At 42.2% G+C, this 19371-nt stretch overlaps 1 protein-coding gene across 9 annotated transcripts in view; it reads right to left on the bottom strand.

The window, feature by feature from the left end:
* EPB41L3 (erythrocyte membrane protein band 4.1 like 3) overlaps positions 1–19371 on the bottom strand; it is a 277490-nt gene that overhangs the window by 85137 nt on the left and 172982 nt on the right. For 8 of the 9 annotated variants that reach the window (XM_062201385.1, XM_062201386.1, XM_062201383.1 and 5 more), the window contains exons 2-3: positions 17752–17945; positions 11820–12017 (exon numbers count right to left, since the gene is read on the bottom strand). In XM_062201385.1, coding sequence (XP_062057369.1) covers positions 11820–12017; positions 17752–17934 — 381 coding nt within the window. In that variant the 5' untranslated portion in view covers positions 17935–17945. The remainder of the gene's footprint in view (positions 1–11819; positions 12018–17751; positions 17946–19371) is intronic. The other variant, XM_062201391.1, reaches the window with a different exon arrangement.

The raw sequence follows: 19371 nt of genomic DNA, 5'->3' as shown, positions 1-19371 counted from the left end.
TCCAACATGGGAAGTGGGATACACAGCAGACTCATAGAATGGCAGACGTCCTAAACAACACTCTGGCCTCAGAATCAGCCCCTAAGGCATTCGGATCTGGCTGAAGAGCCCATGAGAGTATTGTAGGCATGGAAAGCCAAGATACCATGGAAAAGAAAAAAAAAAAAAAAGAAGACCTAAATGAAAGATCTCTGCAAGTGAGATCCCAGTGGAAAGAACGGGGCCATCAAAGAAGGAGGTACCTTTCTCTGAAGGGAGGAGAGAACTTCCACTTTGACTACGACCCTATTGGAATAAGATCAAAGTCAGCGAACTCTAAAGGCTTCCATAGCCCTGACAACTCATGACTAGAGCCTAGGGAGATGACTGACGCCATGAACAGGAGTGTCAAATTGTTAAGTCAGCAACAGAAGTCACTGTGTACTTACATCCCATGTGGGATCTGTCCTTAATGTGTTGTCTAATGTGCAGTGATGCTATAACTAGTACTGAAACAGTATTTTTACACTTTGTGTTTCTGCGTGGGTACAAACTGATGAGATCTTTACTAATTATATACTGAATCGATCTTCTGTATATAAAGATAATTGGAAATGAAAAAAAAAACCTGGTGTTAAATTGGAAATGGCATAGAAAATTAATTAATTTTAAAAAAATATTATGTAGGATCTCTGTCTTTAATGTGCTGTACACTCTTATTTAATGGTATAACTAGTACTCCAACAGTATTTTTTTTCACTTTGTGTTGCTATTTGGGGGCAAACTGTTGAAATCGTTACCTAATATATACTAAACTGAACTTCTGTATATAAAGAGAATTGAAAATGAATCATGATATGATTGGAAGGGGAGAGGGAGTGGGAAAGGGGAGGGTTGTGGGTGGGAGGGAAGTTTTGGGAGGGGGAAGCCATTGTAACCCATAAGCTGTACTTTGGAAATTTATATTCATTAAATAAAAGTTTAATTAAAAAAAAAGTTGATGGGAAATGGAATTAAAAGATACCTATTGTCATGTAAAAAACCTATACTCCTTATAGCTTGTTTTTCATGATACACATTCTCTATCAACTTTTTGAAGACCTAGATAGACCTGGATTTCAACATTTTTGTGCCAAAATGAACTTATCTTTTAACTACATTTCCCCACAAACACTTTGAAGCCCCCTTGTGCACGCCGTAACACACCCCACATACACACCGCTAAGAGCTCAACTGGAATCTGTGTTCTCCAACTCTAAGAACCTATGATTCTGTCAGACTTCAACTCTGTAGTCCAAAAGAGGTTACAGGTGCTGTTTATAAGCCTCTGAGTTTGGGGACAAGGTCATAAGACACTGCTCTCTGAAACAGAAGCTATGCAAAAAAAAAAAAAAAAAAAAGTGAAATGAATCCTTGGGACTTTCTACTATACAGAAATTTTCTTGGACTATCCACTATATAGAAATCTTCCCAGGCTTGTTTTCCAGCTAAGAAAAGGTTTTCCAATCCTGCAGCTGATGCCAGAAGCTGTTTCCTCAGCATCCTGAAGGGCCAAGAGCCCTTCCACGAGAAGCAAAGCATCAATTTAATTGCTCACGAAAGGGAGATGAGCTGTAATCTGGAAAACTGCAGCAGGCCTTTCATGAGGATATCCTGTAATTATGAAATGAACTGGCAATTGATCAGGCAAATCAAAAACAAATCACTGGACACTGAAGTGTTCCTCTCAGAAAGGGAGGAATGGACAGGGCCCCACTCAGATGGGTCTTTCTACCTGTCTGGGTCCTGTGCTCACTGCAGAATGCACGTACACTCCTTCTCCACGTGGGCACAGCTCAGTGGGGCCTTCAACCATGTTCCACGCCCCCAATTGGAATAGCTGCTGCATCATGTCTCCAGCTTTGCTCTTCTTAACAATTTTTATTTGATTTCTTTGAAAGGCAGAGTTAAAGAGGAGAGACAGAGAGACCCTCCATCTGCTGTTTCACTCCCCAACTCGCCACAATGGCTAGGACTGGGCCAGGCTAAAGCCAGGAGCCAGGAACTCTATCTGGGAGGCAGGGGCCCAGGGGAGAACAGGCACTCATGCCATTTTTTGCTGCTTTACCTGGCACATTAGCAGGGAGCTGGATCAGAAGTGAAGCACCCAGGACTTGAACTGGTGCCCATAGGGGAGGCTTGCATCGCAGGCAGTAATGCAACCCACCATGCCTCAGCGCCAGCCCCTGTGTCTTCTTGCTTGGAATGAGAAGCATTGCCCCTGCTCCGCAGTCCACAAGGCAGTCTGTTTTACGACAGTAGAACCTCTCTCAGATCAGAGCTCTTGGAAATCAGGTTTAAAAATTCTTTTTTTCTTTATAGATTTACTTATTTATTTATTTGAAAGGTAGAGTTAGAGAGAGAGAGAGAGAGAGGAGAGAGAGGGGAGAGAGAGAGAGGTCTTCCATCCGCTGGCTCACTCCCCAAATGGCTGCAATGGCTGGAGCTGTGCCCCCATCCAAAGCTAGGAGCCAGGAGCTTCTTCCAGGTCTCCCATGTGGATGCAAGGGTCCAACTTAGGCCATCTTCTACTGCCTTCCCAGGTCATAGCATACAGTTGGATCGAAAGTGGAGCAGCCGGGACTCATATAGCTGAAACCTATATAGGATATTGGCACTGCATGCTATGCCATGCGCCGGCCCCTAAAAATTCTTGAGAGAACAGCATTCTACTCACTGACTTCACCTGTTTCTCTTGAATATGAAGGTACTTCAGAAAGTCTGTACAAAATGAAATGAAAACCTAAACTCATTTTGATGCAAGAACTTTTTAAAACCCACACGTCTTTCTTTACCACAAAAAAGTTCATAGAAAATGCATATTATGAAAAAGCTATATTTGGATTTCCAAAATTATTTCACATAAAAATAATCCTTCATTCCATTTTCCCATGAACTCTTTGAAGTATCTTCACAGATCTGTTCATGATCTCTGAGTCCTTTTGCTCCTGGGGAGGCCGAACTGATCCACTGCAGGCCCAAAATGTATTAATGAGTTACATGGGGGTGGCCATTTAGCAGAGCAAGTGTCTGGGTTCCTGTCCTGGCCCCACTCCTGCTGATGCACACTCTAGGAAGCAGTAGGTGATGGCTCAAGAAGCTGGGTTCCTGCCACCCACGTGGGAGACCCAGACAGAGTCCCTGGCTCCTGGATGCAGACTGGTTTAGCCCTGGCTGTTGTGGGTATTGACAGAATGAACTGGTAAATGGGAATGTGTTCTCTCTAAGTTAATTATTTGATTGATTGATAGATTAAACATCTTAAATCCTTAAAAGAGATCCCTACCATAGTGCTCTGCAGATGCTTTCTAAGGTTTCAAAACCTTCCAGCCACAAAAAGTGGGGAAGAGAAGGCAAGAGGGAAGAAAATGAGAGACACAGATTCTGGTGAGTGCTTTCCCCTCTCCCTGCTCAAAAACTGCACACGAAACCCCAACATTTAGAAAAATGGATCAATTTTGGAATCAAAAGCTCATAGAATTACAAATGCAATAGATAATATAAAATCTAATTTCTTCAGCTTAATCAACAATTTGAAAAGCAAGACCTTTCTCTATCATTTTCTTCCACTACTTCACAAGTCCTGGATGGAAGCAAACACTCGACTTCATTTGATTCCTGCAGCTGCTGCAGACTTTGGAGATTTTTATGCACTGGGAGAGACCTCTGGGACAGAGGCTTCAAGATCTCAGGTTTACCTTTCCTGTGTATTAACTTCTCTGAGTCTATTTCTTCATGAGCGGAAAAGGTAGGACCCAAGGTTACTGCCAATGTCCCTCCCAGACCTAAAACAGTTCCAGGTCTATGCTTCAAGTCATTTGGTTTTCAATGCCTGGGACATGACAGGTCCTGAAGAAATACTTTCCATTACAGCCCCCACAAAATTATTCAAGGTCTTTGGCATTAGTTTTAAATTGCTATAAACAAGGAAAAAGAATATGCACTAAGACTACAAATAATGAAAGTTTAAATGATTCATTTAATGAAGTGTCTGACAGAGAATATGAGCTGTATGAAGCTGTAGGTATAGAACCACATCTAGGAAGGAGTCTGGAACAGCTCATGGGAAGCAGAGACTCCTGGACTGGGGTCATGGGCAGGGTAAACCTGTGTGTGGGCGATGGTGTGGTCACCGCACAAGGAGTTGGTTGAAGTCCACCATGCTGGGAAGACATTTTTCCTTAGGAAGGAACCAAAGAATGCCTTGGACTCAAGTAGGGGAACTTCCTTTTCTCCATGGGGAAAGGGCTGAGTGGGCCCAGGCTATGAGTGAGAAGGGTAACATGCTTCAATAGGAATGAGCTGGCACCTCCATGTGGAGCATGGTTGGCATCAGGCAGGAAGACATAACTGGGGCCTGGGATTCCTTAGAGCCCCATGAGTGGTAGCAGGTGCACTGCCTGTTTTGTGGTATTCCCTCAAAGCCTGAACTCCAGTGTGCTGCAGCGACTTAGAGGAAGCCCGCTCTTTCTTGATGAAGCAGCCAAGGGTGAGTAGCGCCCTCCACTGGGCCCACGAAAAGGTGTCAGAGCAACTGCGAAGTGGCCAAGTCACCATCTCAGAGGGATCAGAGGCGATGAGACCAGAAAGGCAGGAAGCGATTCAAAGCATTTCTTCCAAAGCTAATGTGAAATATAGCCAGGGAAGGATCTGAAGGAGGCATGGATTTCAGGGAAATGAGATACAAAAAGAGAAGGGATCACCTGAGTCTTATTCACAGTGTGGGGAGAACTAGAAAACTTGAATCATTTTCAAACCTGGAAGACTGCTTTCTTCACTCAATGACTATGCAAGGCATGTCTCCTGTGGGGAACATCAGCTGTGATGGTGTGGGAAATAACAGGGAAGACAGCCAGTGTCCTCCAAGGCTACGAGGGTGACAGCATTTTTTATGGGATGCTGACAGAGAGGGTTCATTTGATCAAATCAACCGCACAAAGTTCCCATAAAGCACAAGGGAACATGAAGCAGGCTAAGCATAAAAAACCAACCTTGGTGTTCCAGCTGAACAATGTTAGAAGATTAACATCTGGAAAATGAATCCTGTTTGGCCTTAACACAACATGACAACTGGGAGGAAATGCAAACAGAATCCCTTTGTGGCCTCTCTCATGCAGCACTAATCACCTAACGCACACAACACTCCAGCTCCGAACCACTCAGCTTCCAAAAGGCAACCCGAAACTGACTGGCACATCAGAGGGTTACACGGCATGTATTTCTTGGCACATGCTCCATATGTGCAACCTTAGTATTGTCTACAGTGTTTAACAGACCTTGTCTGTACTCATGATGGACTACTAAAATTTAAGACTTTTTTAAAACATGAAAACCAGAAGAACAGATTTCACAATTTTAATAGAAGGAATCTGTCTTTATCAAACCTCAGTGAGGACAAAGCTCAGTCTCCCTGGGAAGATGACTGATCAGTAACTATGTCAATGAAATGAGATGTTGCCTGTTCACAGTCCTTGCCCCAAACTGTTCCTGTGGCTGCACCAAGAAGCCATCACACCAGGAAACAAGGCTAATTAGTGTCCTCCTATCCTCCAGAGTCCCCAGGGGCATCCATAGGAAATTACTGCTGCAGAGAGACGGGCACATTCATTTACAGCACACGACAGATGGTTCGATAGGCAAGTCATTCAGCTGCGCAGAGATCCACCAAGTGGCATGTTATGGGTTAAATCAAAAAGTATGTATTTATGAAGGATCAATACTTTCGCTGGCCTGAAAGTGTTATTTTTAATTTTTTACAATTATTCAACATCTCTTGCAACTCAAGCAAGTCAATAGCTGCCCTTTTCAGCTTTCTGGATTGTGACAATTCTATCTGCCATCCAGTCCAGAACTTCCAAAGCAACTGGAAAGTATTCCAATCACATAACATATAGCAGGTGGAAAATTCAGACACCGAATGGCCAGCAAGACAGATCATTTGGCAAGTCTTTAAACAATCCTTCCCTGACCAATAGTGAGAAGGTGATGAAAGCATATTTAGTACAGTTCCATAAATGTCTCTACCGTCTCTAGTTCCTTGGAGCATCTCCGGACGTTCCATTGAAATGCCTGTGTCAACTAGACTAGAGCGTGAGCTCACTCTGGAGGGACCTGACCAGTTCTCTGTCACACAGCCCACGAACCATCAGGCCTCAGCGCACGGGCCAGCTTTTATGATTTTATTGCTGCACTTGAATGCACTATTTGATTTGTGCCAATCCAGAGACAAATCTCCTTCCAGTGTGGCCGAGTCACTGGCATTTTTCTCTGGAGTGCGAGCCCAGTGTGGATTTACTGAGCACCAGGGAGCTGGCAATGTGCAGGCTAAGTAAAATGTGGTTTCAGATAGGAAGAGAACCATGGCAGGACTTTATTGAGTAGCCCCTCTGAGGTAATCCATGGACCACTTTCCTAAGGATGCTTGGGACAAACCCATCATCAGGGTTCCAGGAGGAAACAAGCCAAAATGCACCACCATAAAGTGGCTTAAACATCTTATACATGCAGCAGTAAACCTACTCAAGTGTACTTCAATAAAGCCATTCAAAAATAGGGCTAAAGGACATTGATTTTGGTCCAGAAATTTTTAAATTCATGCAGCTTTTTTACAACATGCACTTTCCATGAACCTTCTGAAGACGCCTCAAATGCACAGGCTCCAGATGTTTCTCTGCCAAAGTAAACTTATTTTTAATTCCATTGTCTATGAACTTTTTAAAATATCCTATTATAAAATATGGACCAAATTTAAGATACATATTTGGTTTTACTTTCTTCAAGCCAAAGCAAACTGGATTAAGATGGTACCCAAACAAGAGAAATCAAATGTCTAATTGGATGGTCATTAGGAAATACCCCATGTGCTAATCAGTGAGATGCAAGTCAGCCCACCCAACAAGGAGCAAGGGACCAAAATAAATGTGGGGAGCGTGATTACCTCTTTGTCATGTGGCTGGGCATTTTTGCTTATTTTGTATTTAAAATTTATGTTTGAGACATAAACAGCAACTTTAGGGTTGGCTATACAGAGCAGGCGTTTAACCTAGCAGTTAAGATCCCCATGTTCCATATCTTCATGCTTGATTCCCAGCTCTGGGTCCTGACTCCAGCTTCCTACCAATGCAGATCCTGGGAGACAGAGGTGATAGCTCAAGTAATTATATTCCTGCTTTCCCCTCACACTTCCCCCAATCCTGTCCCGCGGACATGTACAAGACCTGGATTGAGTTCCAAGCTCCTGGCTCTGGCCCCAGCCATTGTGGGTATATTTAGGGAGTGACCCTAAAGATGGTATCTACACACCTAAAAATAAAAAATTAACAACAGAAAACAATTGGTCATCAGAAGTTGCTGCTATTCTCTATCAGTCAAACAAAAATAATAAAAAGGGAATCTTGTTGGCACAGACGAAAATCTGGTAGCATGTCAACATGTCCCAAACATATATAACTTGCTATGACATGATCTTTTCTTATGTTGTAGATAATCAAGACAAGCAGTTTGGAAAATCATGGAGAAAAAAGTCTCTCAAGTGGAAAAATCGGGCAGGCAACAGTGCTCTAAGCCAACTGCCAGAGGGAAGTTACAAAGAACCACCACAATCTCAAAAGTCTGCCATCAAAATACTTGGGGTGCGAAAGAGCTGCAGCAATTGTTTAGTCCTTGCTCTCAGAGAACTGCTCCTGTATCTTGCTTTTCCAGATGGCCAGGTCTTTCCTAACGCAGCCCTGCTGGGCAAGAGGAAATGCTATCCTGGAGCTTCAAAGGACCAAGATATGTGTGTGTGTGTGTGCTTGTGAATATGCTTGTTAACTGGGGGTCCTACATAGGTGACCATAAATTCTCATAATTAAGTAGTGGCAGAGTTGCATCTTCTTAGTTTTGATGGCAAGTGATAAAGCTATTAAGGAAATCATCACACTACAATTGCATTAGAACATTAGAATTGCATTAATATAAAATGCCTTTTTTGATGCCTTGTTAAATATAAAAATAGTTCTGCTTGTCACTGTCTACTGTATTTTGTCTAAAGTTGCCTATAATTACACATGCTGGGGACGGGGATTAAGAAAGCAATTCTGCTTCTTGCATTCAGATTTGTGTGTGTGTGTGTGTGCATCTTCCCCCCAAGAATCCAAGTTTTCACTTTTCAGGGACAACAGACGTGTTCTGGTCTGCTGCAGCCTCTGATGAACAGGTGGCTTTCATACATGCACCTACAGTTTCTGCTGGAATCCTTCTTTCCTATAAATTCTTAAAAAATTTTTTATTCAAAAGTCAGACAGAGAAATCTTCCATCTACTGGTTCACTCCCCAAACACTGGCAACAGCCAAGGCTGGGCCAGGCCAAACCCAGGAGCTCAGAACTCAATCCAGGGTTCTCCTGTGGGTGGCAGGGCCCCAAGCATCTGCCTCCCAGGGTGCACATCAGCAAGAACGCTGGTTGGTAAGTGAGGCAGCTGGGACTCAAACCAGGCACTCCCACATGGGATGCTTTGGTCCCAAGTGGTGACTTAACCACCGCATCACATGCCTTCCCCTGGAATCCTTCTAAGGCAGAGCACGCCGCACACTACAACGCTGACTACAGTCGTTTAAATCACTCTTTTTCTGTTTATTTAAAATCTGACTTCCAGGAACTACCTTGGCTTCTTGTTTTATGCATTTTAAAAAATTACAATAATCTCTCAATTACTACATTTCCGGTAACTGACATTAGCTGTCCTGTCCCCTCCAAAACTTATTTTTTCCATAGACCACACATCCTATTTTTCTGATCATTCCTCATGGGAAAGCTTCCAGATCACTGGCCACCTAGTAACTCTCTGCTAAATAAACTTGTCAGAGCTCATTTTTCTTATTACCAATATTAAACAGTTCCCATTTATTAGGATATGCTACATTCCAGAAAATACTTAATCAATTGCTGTTTTAATCTTCTCAATAAAATGTCTCTTTGAGGCAAGTATTTTTACCCCTCTCCCCCTTTTCTGTTAAGGAAACGGGGGTTCAGATAGTTTGAGGAAGCTACTCAAACTCACACAGGTCACAAGTGGACAAGTCCATCAGCCCACACCATTGTGGTGACTTGGGAGTACTTGTCCATGTGAACGAGACACAGCCTGCAGACATGACCTGTCCAGCACAGGCAGAGGGGTGGCTTGCCACCTTCTCAAGCTGATCACTACACAAAGTAGCCTGGGATTTCATGAATGGTTTTGACAGGTACACTGCCCTACTGGGCTGCAATGAGTTTGTAAGCCAGCCCAGAGACAGGTTTTACCCACCCTAACACAATGTCTTGATGGTCCCTCCTCCCAGCACATTGCTGTTCTTCACTTGATCCTTAAACACAGGGACATTTCTACCTCCACTCTTGCAAAATGTTAGCCTGGCAGTTCTGCTTCTGTGTCACATGCTACACCATTTTGCAAGAAAACCGGACTCTGATACTAGGGACCTGAGACTCTTCTCAAGCTCTATGTTGCTTAAAAAGTTTTGTTCAGCTGTGTTTTTGTGCCTTCACTCAAACCTTTGATAAAAACTCAATTTAGAGGAAAGACTGATGGACACTTCCCCAAGACAGTACTCTTCATGGGCTATTGTGTATGCAAGGAAAAGCCAACTTTTCCTTTCCACAGTTGATGTCAAATAATAAGCAGCATTTTCAATACACTTTTTCAATCAGCATCCAATTACCACCTTGAGAACTACACCACAGATCACTGCCATTTCTCTTATTCAGTTAGCTCCAAAGGAACCCATTAAATTTACTATGGCCAGATTTCCTCATCTTCACAAAGATGTCAGCAGTGAGTACATTCTTCCTTAAATCACTGTCTGTTGTAAAACCAAATTTCTTTCTTTCTTTTTTTTTTTTTTGAAAAGGTTTTGTACCCCAGAAATAAGCTACTCTCAATAATTGGTGAAATTTATAAAACATTTAATTATAAAGAAGAATAACTGACCAACATTGTTATGCCACTCACAACATTCACAATGATTTTAAAGATAACACTCAATTGTATACAAAGTTAATTACAAAACAAAATTCTGTACTCAAATCCACAGTAGTTATCTATGTCATGAATTTTAAGCATGGATATCAAAATTTGTTGAAATTTGGTCATCCAGAAGGATTATACCCCCTACAGGAGACACTGTAAGCTTTCTTCTAGAATCTTCCTTAGAAAACTCCAGTAGCCATGACTAGAGGATTGCTAGTACCCTGATTTATCTTCCTATATAAATTCAATCGATAGGAAGACTCTCCTCAAAGTTAAGGGGAAAAGCTTCTCTTCATTTAGATCAATTTTTTTCAGAAATTGGAATCCATACTGAAAAATACAGTCTCTCTCAAGGTTACAGAAGTCCTTTAAGCTTCATGATAAAATCCAGTTAGAAGTATATTATCAGAGCTCACCATTTCCAAAATTAACTTCTTAATCAATAATTGGACACTTTGATCCAAGAAATCAGGGAACATCAAAACCAACAAAATGCAAGACATGGATCTGTCCATAGCAAACCCTGCAGGGTTCCTGGAAAACTGTACAGAAGTTCATCAGTGTTTGTAACACTGCAAAATAACTACATTTTCTATAATTTAGTATATGACATACTACATAACTTTTAATCTAAGAATTTAGTTTTTTTTAAAAAAATAAATTTTTGGTACATTCCCATAATTGGTAGTAATTTAGTAACCCATCACTCATCTCCACCTAAATGACTATCAATATGCAATGGATTTGAATTTTCTGTTTCAAGAAAGGCACTGATACACAGATGCACGATGCAAAATACAATAGCCATGACACAGGCATAATGAGACAGAGGCAGTGGAGATGAATGAATGGGGAATGTGAGAAATCAAGGGCACTTGGTGCTGGCTGTCAAGAGGAAAGAGGAATAGAAATACCTGTGAATTGCCTTTGGAACCTGTTGGAAGCCTGAGTTGGGAGGAGCTGGCTAATGGGGATGTTTGACAAGCAGAGAGGCTGGAGGTGGGAAGAAGGAGCTCTTTGAAGATGCTAAATCTGAAATCGTATCACCTTGCTAAAATAGAAAGTAGCTCTTGGGGTTACACACAGCTAAAGCTCATGCCCTGTTTCATGGGTTCTCCATGACGATCCAATTTCCACATCCATTTCCACAGCTACTGACAGGCTGTGTTGTTCTCATTGGCTAACATGGCCTTGAAAAACATCTCTGACCAAAGGCATTGAACGGCCCCTCTTCTGAAAGAGATTTCAGTTTCCTTTACACAGAAAGAAGAGAAAGTAGTATGCCTACTTATAGGGAAGTTGCGATGCCCACCACCACATGTGCTGGAAAAGTTAATTATTCTCTGAGCAAGGAAAGGATGTGGACATTTCAAATGATCTCATTGTCACTATATTTTGGCCAATTTATAAGTTTCTACCAAGTCATAAGTGACTGGACCACAAATTATTCAAACAGAAAACGTGAAATTAACTTAAATAATAGCTCAGAACCAGGATATTACAGAAAAGCTGATTTTAAAGCCTTCAATTCTTTTTCCTACCATGGAAAGTGTTAAGAAATTCTACCTCTTTTAGGATAACATTTTACTTTTGATTACATCATTTTGGAACATCAAACACATTAGTAATTTGACACTCTACTAAGAGACTTTGGAAATAATTTAGCATTTAGAGACTGAATCTTAGTAATCTTCCAGAGTTCTGGAAAAACAAAGAGGCATCTCTTAATGTTGAATACCAACATTCCCCAGCTCTCAGTATCTAGGAAAGAAAAGCTTAAAAATACTTCCTTACCTCCACATCACAGGTGTATTCTGACCCATCCAGAAGTATCACTTTGCACTGCATGCTTTTAGGCTTTTTGACAATCTTTAAAGGAGACCGAGAGAGTTTACTGCTAGATGATTTCTGGGAAAGTTTATCGTCTTCAAATTGCTGATATTCGAGCTGTTTTGCAGCTGCAGCAGCAAACTCCTGCTCCTTGTCAGTGACCTGTGAAGAGCAAACAATGAGCAGTTTTCACTGCAACACAGGGAATAAATATTGCATTGCTCAGTCAATAGCACAACACTTTGGAAACAGGCTGCCTTCCATTTCCCAGAGCAGGAGGGAAATAGACTATTCACAGGTATTTATAATTCTAAGTGTCACCTAAATAACTTTTTCCATTTAAATGTACCAATAGGACCGTATTTCAGTTTCACTCCAATATTTAAGTTAGCAGCACCAAGTTAGCTAATGTCATCAAGGTTCACTATACCCAAGAGGAAAAACTGACTCAGCTTTTTTAAAAAGGGACTGGATTATGTAGGCCTCTAAAATACCTCACCTAGATATTTTCTTATGTTATACTCAAAATAAAATATTTGCATTTTATTGTACCCTTCTATATCTGGTGACTTGTTGTAACCACCCTGTCCATATTTGTACAAGGTATCTTATAAACTTTAAGGCCTAGACAGCTTCAACTATTTATCTTTGCAGTAATTTTGCCACTGTTAAAATATTTGATTTAGTGCTAAATCAATTTGATGAAGTCAGCAGAACTGAAATTCATCACAGTAACCCCCTAAATATGCTTCTCTTCATTGTAATGAGCCAGTATAAGAAGAGATCAAATCGGTCCAAAAGCTTTAATCTGCTTTCAGATCACAGCAGATCGGCCCCGACTAGATCCAGAATCTCAGAGGAAATCCTAAGTAACAACACAATTCTCCGCTGAGTCAACGCACTGGGAAAGCTCTCCGTCTACTCCTCCCTACCTACTGCTACCATACCCCTCTTTTCTATTAACAACCATCAGTGACCCAGGAGCACCTTCAATCCATGGCCAGACTACCATTTCCATAAGTCTGCCAACAGAAACACACTGTCCAAAGACAGCTACACACTGAAATGATGTGTGGGCCTCTTGAAATGTTCTCTCTCAAGAACACAACTACATACAACTAGATCAACTACATACAATTAGAACTACATAAGCTAAAAGGTAAGGATAGTATTGATGGTTTATGATCTCAATTTTTCTTTTTAAAATTTATTTATTTGAGACAGAGAGACACAGAGAGATATCACGTGTTGGTTCACTCCCAAACGCTCACAATGGCTGGGGCAGGGCTGAAGCTGGGAGCTGGAAATGCAATCCAGACCTCCCAAATGGGTAGCAGGAACCCAGCTACTTCAGCTATCACCACTGCCTTGCAGGGTCTTGCAGTAGCAGAAAACAAGTCAGGAGCCAGAAGCAGGAATCTGATGTAGGTACTCTGATGTGGGATGCGGGCATCTTACACACTAGGCTAAACGCTCACTTTCAACTTTTCTTTTTTATCAACATCTACCACTTTAGAACACTCTAGTCTAATCACAAAGCTATTTCTGACATAATTGTTCTGGATTTTAGGATACATTTCTGTTTTTCCTGCATTTTCCATCTTGTTCTCCATCCAGAAGTCCTGTCTCCTACTAGCTGAGCAGAAATTCAAGAAAACGTCTTGAGATGTTCTTTAGAAAGAGATCCATCTGCTGAGCTTATAAAAAGAAACTGAGACAAAATCGAATAACCAATTTCCAAGGTCAGAGTAGTCGAGAAGGCAAGCTTTGGGCTAACACCAGTACAGAAATTAAAGAAAACCTGCCCTGACAACTTGGCCCAACTTCTTTCCAGTCTTTCCATATCAAAACATTAGAATAGGTGTGACGGGGGAAGGCACTTGGCCTGATAGTCAAAACCCTTATGTCTCAGGTTGGCGTTCCTGGGTATGACACTCAGCTCTGCTCCTGACTCCAGCTTCTTGCTCTTTCAGACCCTGAGAGGCAGTGGTGATGACTCAAGGAGTTGGGTTCCTGCTCCTTGTGTTGGAGAACTGGCTCCTGGTTTCAGCCCAGCTGAGTCCTGGCCATTATAGGCATCTGGTGAGTGAACCATCACACGGCAGCATTCCATAGCTCACAAACAGAAACACAGAGAAAGTAAAATAGGCACAGGAAAATTAAAAACCTATCATTAATCTTGGCTTTGCAGTAAATTAAGGAGAAATTTGGTGACCTCAGAATTACACAGCAACCCCTATAACACATATTAATCAGGTACTTTATAATGTATATGACTTTTGCATATTTAATTTATATTTTCATCTCAGTAACAACAACTCAACTGAGGCTAGATTTTTATTTAAATTTTATCCGGAATCAACTTTTTGATCCCTCTTTGTAGTAGGGAAAGTGAAACTTCATTTTCCTCTACTAAAATAAAAGTATCAATGTAAGAATAAACTTTCTGGGTTACTTAAATGTCAACTTTCCAGAGACATCTCAAACCACTGTCACTCCAAGGTCAGGTTCTCAGAGAACTTGGAAGATGAACCTACCCCTGAAGCTCTCACATTTTAAAACTTCAACAGCTATGAAAGAGCAGACCAAGTACCTTAAATGAAATGTCAGTTGTGGCCACACGATGTGTTAAAATTTCAACAACAGTATCAACCACTTTTGCAAATCCTCTACTTCACTTCATCCTCACAGCACCTCTGTGATTTGGGTACTCTTAACCTGATTGGCAGATGACAGCTGAGGCACAAGGCACCTAGGAAATCTGTTGCAGGTCGCAAAATGAGCAGCCTGCAATTCAAATCCAGCCAAGCCTATGTTTTAACCATCACTATATCCCCAAACATACTTCATTCTACCTCCAACAAAACTGGCTCCCTAGCATGAACCAAAGAATTTTGTGGAGGAAGCTTAGAAATGATCTTTTCTGAACTCTCCCCTTCTCAGTGGAAGTCACCAAGGCCCAAGAGCTGCACGAGTCTCTGAGGCTGGGAAAGTAACGGCTGGAAGAGCAGGAACCGACTCAGGCGTCTGCGCAGTGCTGCAGGCATCAATCCGTCCAACGGCTTAGGACCACTGCTTGTTTTGTTTCAGACATGGGACCATAGAAGGTGCAGTCCTGTACCACCTACCAACGTTTCTGCACACAGACCACACACATATGATGGTGGTCCTGTGAGATGATAATGGTGCTGAAGATTCGCTGTTGCTGGGAACACTGCTCACCCATTTGTGATGATGCAATGTGAACAAACTTGGTACACAGCCAATTACATAAACTGTATACCACACAGAATGATATATGGTACCTAATTTTTGATAATGATAATAAACAAAATGGTCCAGGTGGTATGGAGTCACTATGCTATACGTTTTGTCATTATACTCCTTCTACTTATGAAAACCTGTTTATTTTAAAACACTGCCCTGTTACACAGTCAACAGCCTCACCTATCTCGTGTTTCCTGCATCTCGACATAATTTTCATTTGTGCTTGATTTTATGATCACATTTATCATACAGCCTAGATGTGCAGCAGGCTATAGCATCCAGGTTTGGGTTCGTACAATGATGAAATTGCCCAGTGATGCATTTCCCAGGATGTATCTCATCGTTAAGTGGTGCATGACTGTGTGCTTAATCATGTCTAGGAACAGAGTCTCATCTTTTCTATAATTATGTCACATTTTTGTGTTATTTCATTTCAGAGTTAGGAGGGAAAAAATGAAGAAAAGTGTAGTAATTTGAAATGTTTTTGGAGATTAAAAAAATTATTAACTACCATCATCATTCCACAAGCAGAAAAGAAGAGAAATAGGGAAACCATGGTGGCCACAACAGCTCCTTGCTTCAGTATGCCAGGCTGGGATGGGAACACCCTGCTCTCAACACAAAACCTCTTGAATCAGAGGGGCATCTAGGTTACACAGCAAATACTAAGGTTTTTATTAATTTGGTTTAAAAGAAGAACTAACAAATGCCATGAGGAAAGAAATAACCTGCTTGTAAACACAGTTCGATGCTATACTCATGTGCTGTGGATTCCAAAGGCTTTCGCTCATATGCTGACTTCATGCGTCTCCTCCGAACATCTTCGAGCATATCTAGCTGGGCAAATACACTGATAACCCGTAAAAGGACAACCAAGTGCAGGAGCCCCAGACTTCTTTACCACATACAAGTTGGTACTCCAGGACATGCTGATGCCAAGTGTGAAGTCCGAAGACAAAGTCACTGGGTACATGCTCCCCACGTAGGATCTTTGTCCTCAATGTGTTTTACTATGAAACTTAAAAACACTACTAGTCGAACAATACCCTATACCTTCTGCGGTTGTGTGAATGCAGCCTGTTGAAATCCCTGCTTATTATATACTAAGTTGATCTTCAGTATATGAAGGTAATTGAAAATGAAACTCAATAAAGGGCGGGATGGGAGAGGGAGGGGGGAGAGAGGAGGGCCACGGGAGGGAGGGAAGTGGGGGGGGGGGAAGCCACAACAATACCAAAGTTGCACTTTGTAAATTCACATTTATGAAATAAAAAAAAATAACTTTATAACAAACAAAAAAAGAACTTAATACTTTACCCTTTTAGTATTTTTTATGTTCTACTTGAAACTATTGGTTGAACTAGTACTCAAATATTTTACACTTTGTGTTTCTGTGTGGTGCAAACTGTTGAAATCTTTACTTAATATATGCTAAATTGATCTTCTGTATATAAAGATAATTGAAAATTAATCTTGATGTGAATGGAAGAGGAGAGGAGGTGGGAGAGGGGAGTGTTGTGGGGGGGAGGGAAGTTATGGGGGGGGGGAGCTATTGTAATCCATAAGCTGTACTTTGGAAATTTATGTTCATTAAATAAAATTTAAAAAAAAAAATACTTCACTCGAAGCAACTCAAGGGGGGAACAGAACTGAAAATCTACATGCAGGCATGTTTCGAGAAGTTAGTGAGAAATGCAACTGTAAGTATTTGAGTACAAACAAATTTTGAGATGTACGTATAGCTCTTGCCTAATATCAATTTTTCATTAACTTTTAAAGACCTATTCTTATGCATGGGATTAAGAAAAATTTTGCAACAAAATAAATTTGCATTTTAATTCCATTTTCTAAAAACTTTCTGAAATTGTATTGTACATGGAAGGGAAAGAGACCTACATTAACTTCTATTAAAAAGAGTTCTGGGGGCTGGTGCCACGGCTCAACAGGCTAATCCTCCGCCTAGCGGCGCCGGCATACCGGGTTCTAGTACCGGTTGGAGCGCCGGATTCTGTCCCGGTTGCCCCTCTTCCAGGCCAGCTCTCTGCTGTGGCCAGGGAGTGCAGTGGAGGATGGCCCAAGTGCTTGGGCCCTGCACCCTCATGGGAGACCAGGAGAAGCACCTGGCTTCGGATCAGTGAGGTGTGCCAGCCGCAGTGTGCCGGCAGCAGCGGCCATTGGAGGGTGAACCAACGGCAAAAGGAAGACCTTTCTGTCTCTCTCTCTCTCACTGTCCACTCTGCCTGTCAAAAAAAAAAAAAAAAAAAGAAGGAAAAAAAAAAGAGTTCTGGGAAAAATTCAAACAAAAAAGCCCTAACCCTCATGATGGAATGGAAAACAACACACGCAATTAAAGCTGTCAGTTTGCCATCTATTTTCTCTCACATCTAGAGAAGACCAATGATTTCACTATGACTTTAAGTGTTTTAATTAAGAGGAGGAGTTATGCAAGCAAGGTTGCAGAGTGTCATTCGCTGACAGCCTTTAACTACATATACTTCATCCGCCTGGTACCACATACAGATGACTCTGCAAAGCTGTCTCCAGTGCTGAGAGACACAGGCGAAGGCCAAGCCTGCCAAAGCTCAGCCCCTGGTCTCTGGTAGTCTGGCAGAGGCTGGAGGGACCTCACCTCCTTCCGCACCGGGGTGCTATGTGCCGCAGCCTCCTCGAACTGCTCCAAGGCCTGCTGCTCCTCGCTGGGCGGCTCCGGCCCAGGCTGCGGCCCAGGGCGCCCCTGTGGACCCGCCGCCTCCTGTGGCTCGGCCTCTTGGTCCGGCTTCGATTCTGAGTCTGAACCCGATTCGGTCGTCATGGTTGATTGTTCTGCAAACAGAAAAGCAGGGAAGCTGGGGTCATTGGGTGCAATCACCTTCCTTGGCCACAAGGCTAGGTTGCTGGTGGTGAGGGGTTAAAGGGAAGCCCAAGGAGAGTAGCAGAAATGCTAACCACCAAGCAGACTCCTAGTCCACAGTCAGCAGGGATTTCATAACTTACATTCAGTTTCAGAACAATGACTCTGCTAAAAACACAGGGAAGGATGTCTAATCTAATAATAGAAGCACAAATTCCTTCTCATTTCTCTCCTACTTTCCCATCTCTATACATGGGTCCCTCCCAACCCCAGAATCTACAGATCTTTTCCATTGTAATTTTCAAATTCTGTTATCTCCTTTTCAGCTAGCAATCACAGCTATGACATGAAATCGGCCCCATGCTGGAGAGGCACTGGCCATGGCTGGGAGGGGTGCTGGCCTGCATCCCCCTCTTCCCTCTGGAGTTTATTCTCACATTCTTCTTCCTGGCTTCCTCCTACACTGTCCTTAAGTGCTGAAAGATGAGTTTGTCTCGTATCTCTTAAGGAACTCAAACAACACACTTTAGTGTATAATAATTCTGCTTATACATCCTAAATACACACCATGTAAAATCTAACAGTTTGCTTGTTACTTAAGATACTTAAGTATTTTGTGCCTTAGTTTCCATATGTGGAGATATGAGGAGACAGACTATGAACATATCTGAAGAATTATTCTCTGCTCTTGTTTCCCCTACATGTGGATATGCTACTGTACGTTATTGGGGGGGGGGTGTTATTTATTTATTTACTGGAAAGGCAGAGTGAGAGAGAGGCAGGGAGAGAGAGAACAAGGTGGGTAGTTTTCATCTGCTGGTTGGCTATCTATCTATCTATCTGAAAGGCAGAGAGACAGAGAGGGAGATCTTCCATCTGCTTGTTCACTCCCCAAATGACCACAACTGCCAGAGCTGAGCTAGGCTAAACCAGGAGTCAGGGACTCCATCTGAGTCTTCCATGTGGGTAGCAGGGGCCCAAGGATTCAGAGAGCATCATTTGATGGCTCCCAAGTGAATTAGCAGGGAGCTGAATTGGAAGTGGAACAGACAAGACTCAAACCAACAATACAACCTGGGATGCTAGCATCACAAGTATTGGCTTAAACCACTGTGCCACAATGCTAGCCCTGCCTCTGTGTTTGAAGGCAGTTTTTTTGTTCCAAGCAACAAGAAAGCTGCTACGCCAAGTAGACAGCATGCCACTTTTAAGGAATTTCGTAGGTGTGTAGAGTAAATATCTAAAAAACAAATAGCTCAGATTGTCATATAATTTCTCTTCCTCATAATAATTTTATGGTTAAAAATATCATGAGCACGGCCGGCGCCGTGGCTCAACAGGCTAATCCTCCGCCTAGCGGCGCCGGCACATTGGGTTCTAATCCCAGTTGGGGTGCCA

Source organism: Lepus europaeus, chromosome 9, assembly GCF_033115175.1.
Source record: "Lepus europaeus isolate LE1 chromosome 9, mLepTim1.pri, whole genome shotgun sequence".
NCBI lineage: Eukaryota > Metazoa > Chordata > Mammalia > Lagomorpha > Leporidae > Lepus > Lepus europaeus.
This window is presented reverse-complemented; position numbering and strand designations above follow the sequence as displayed.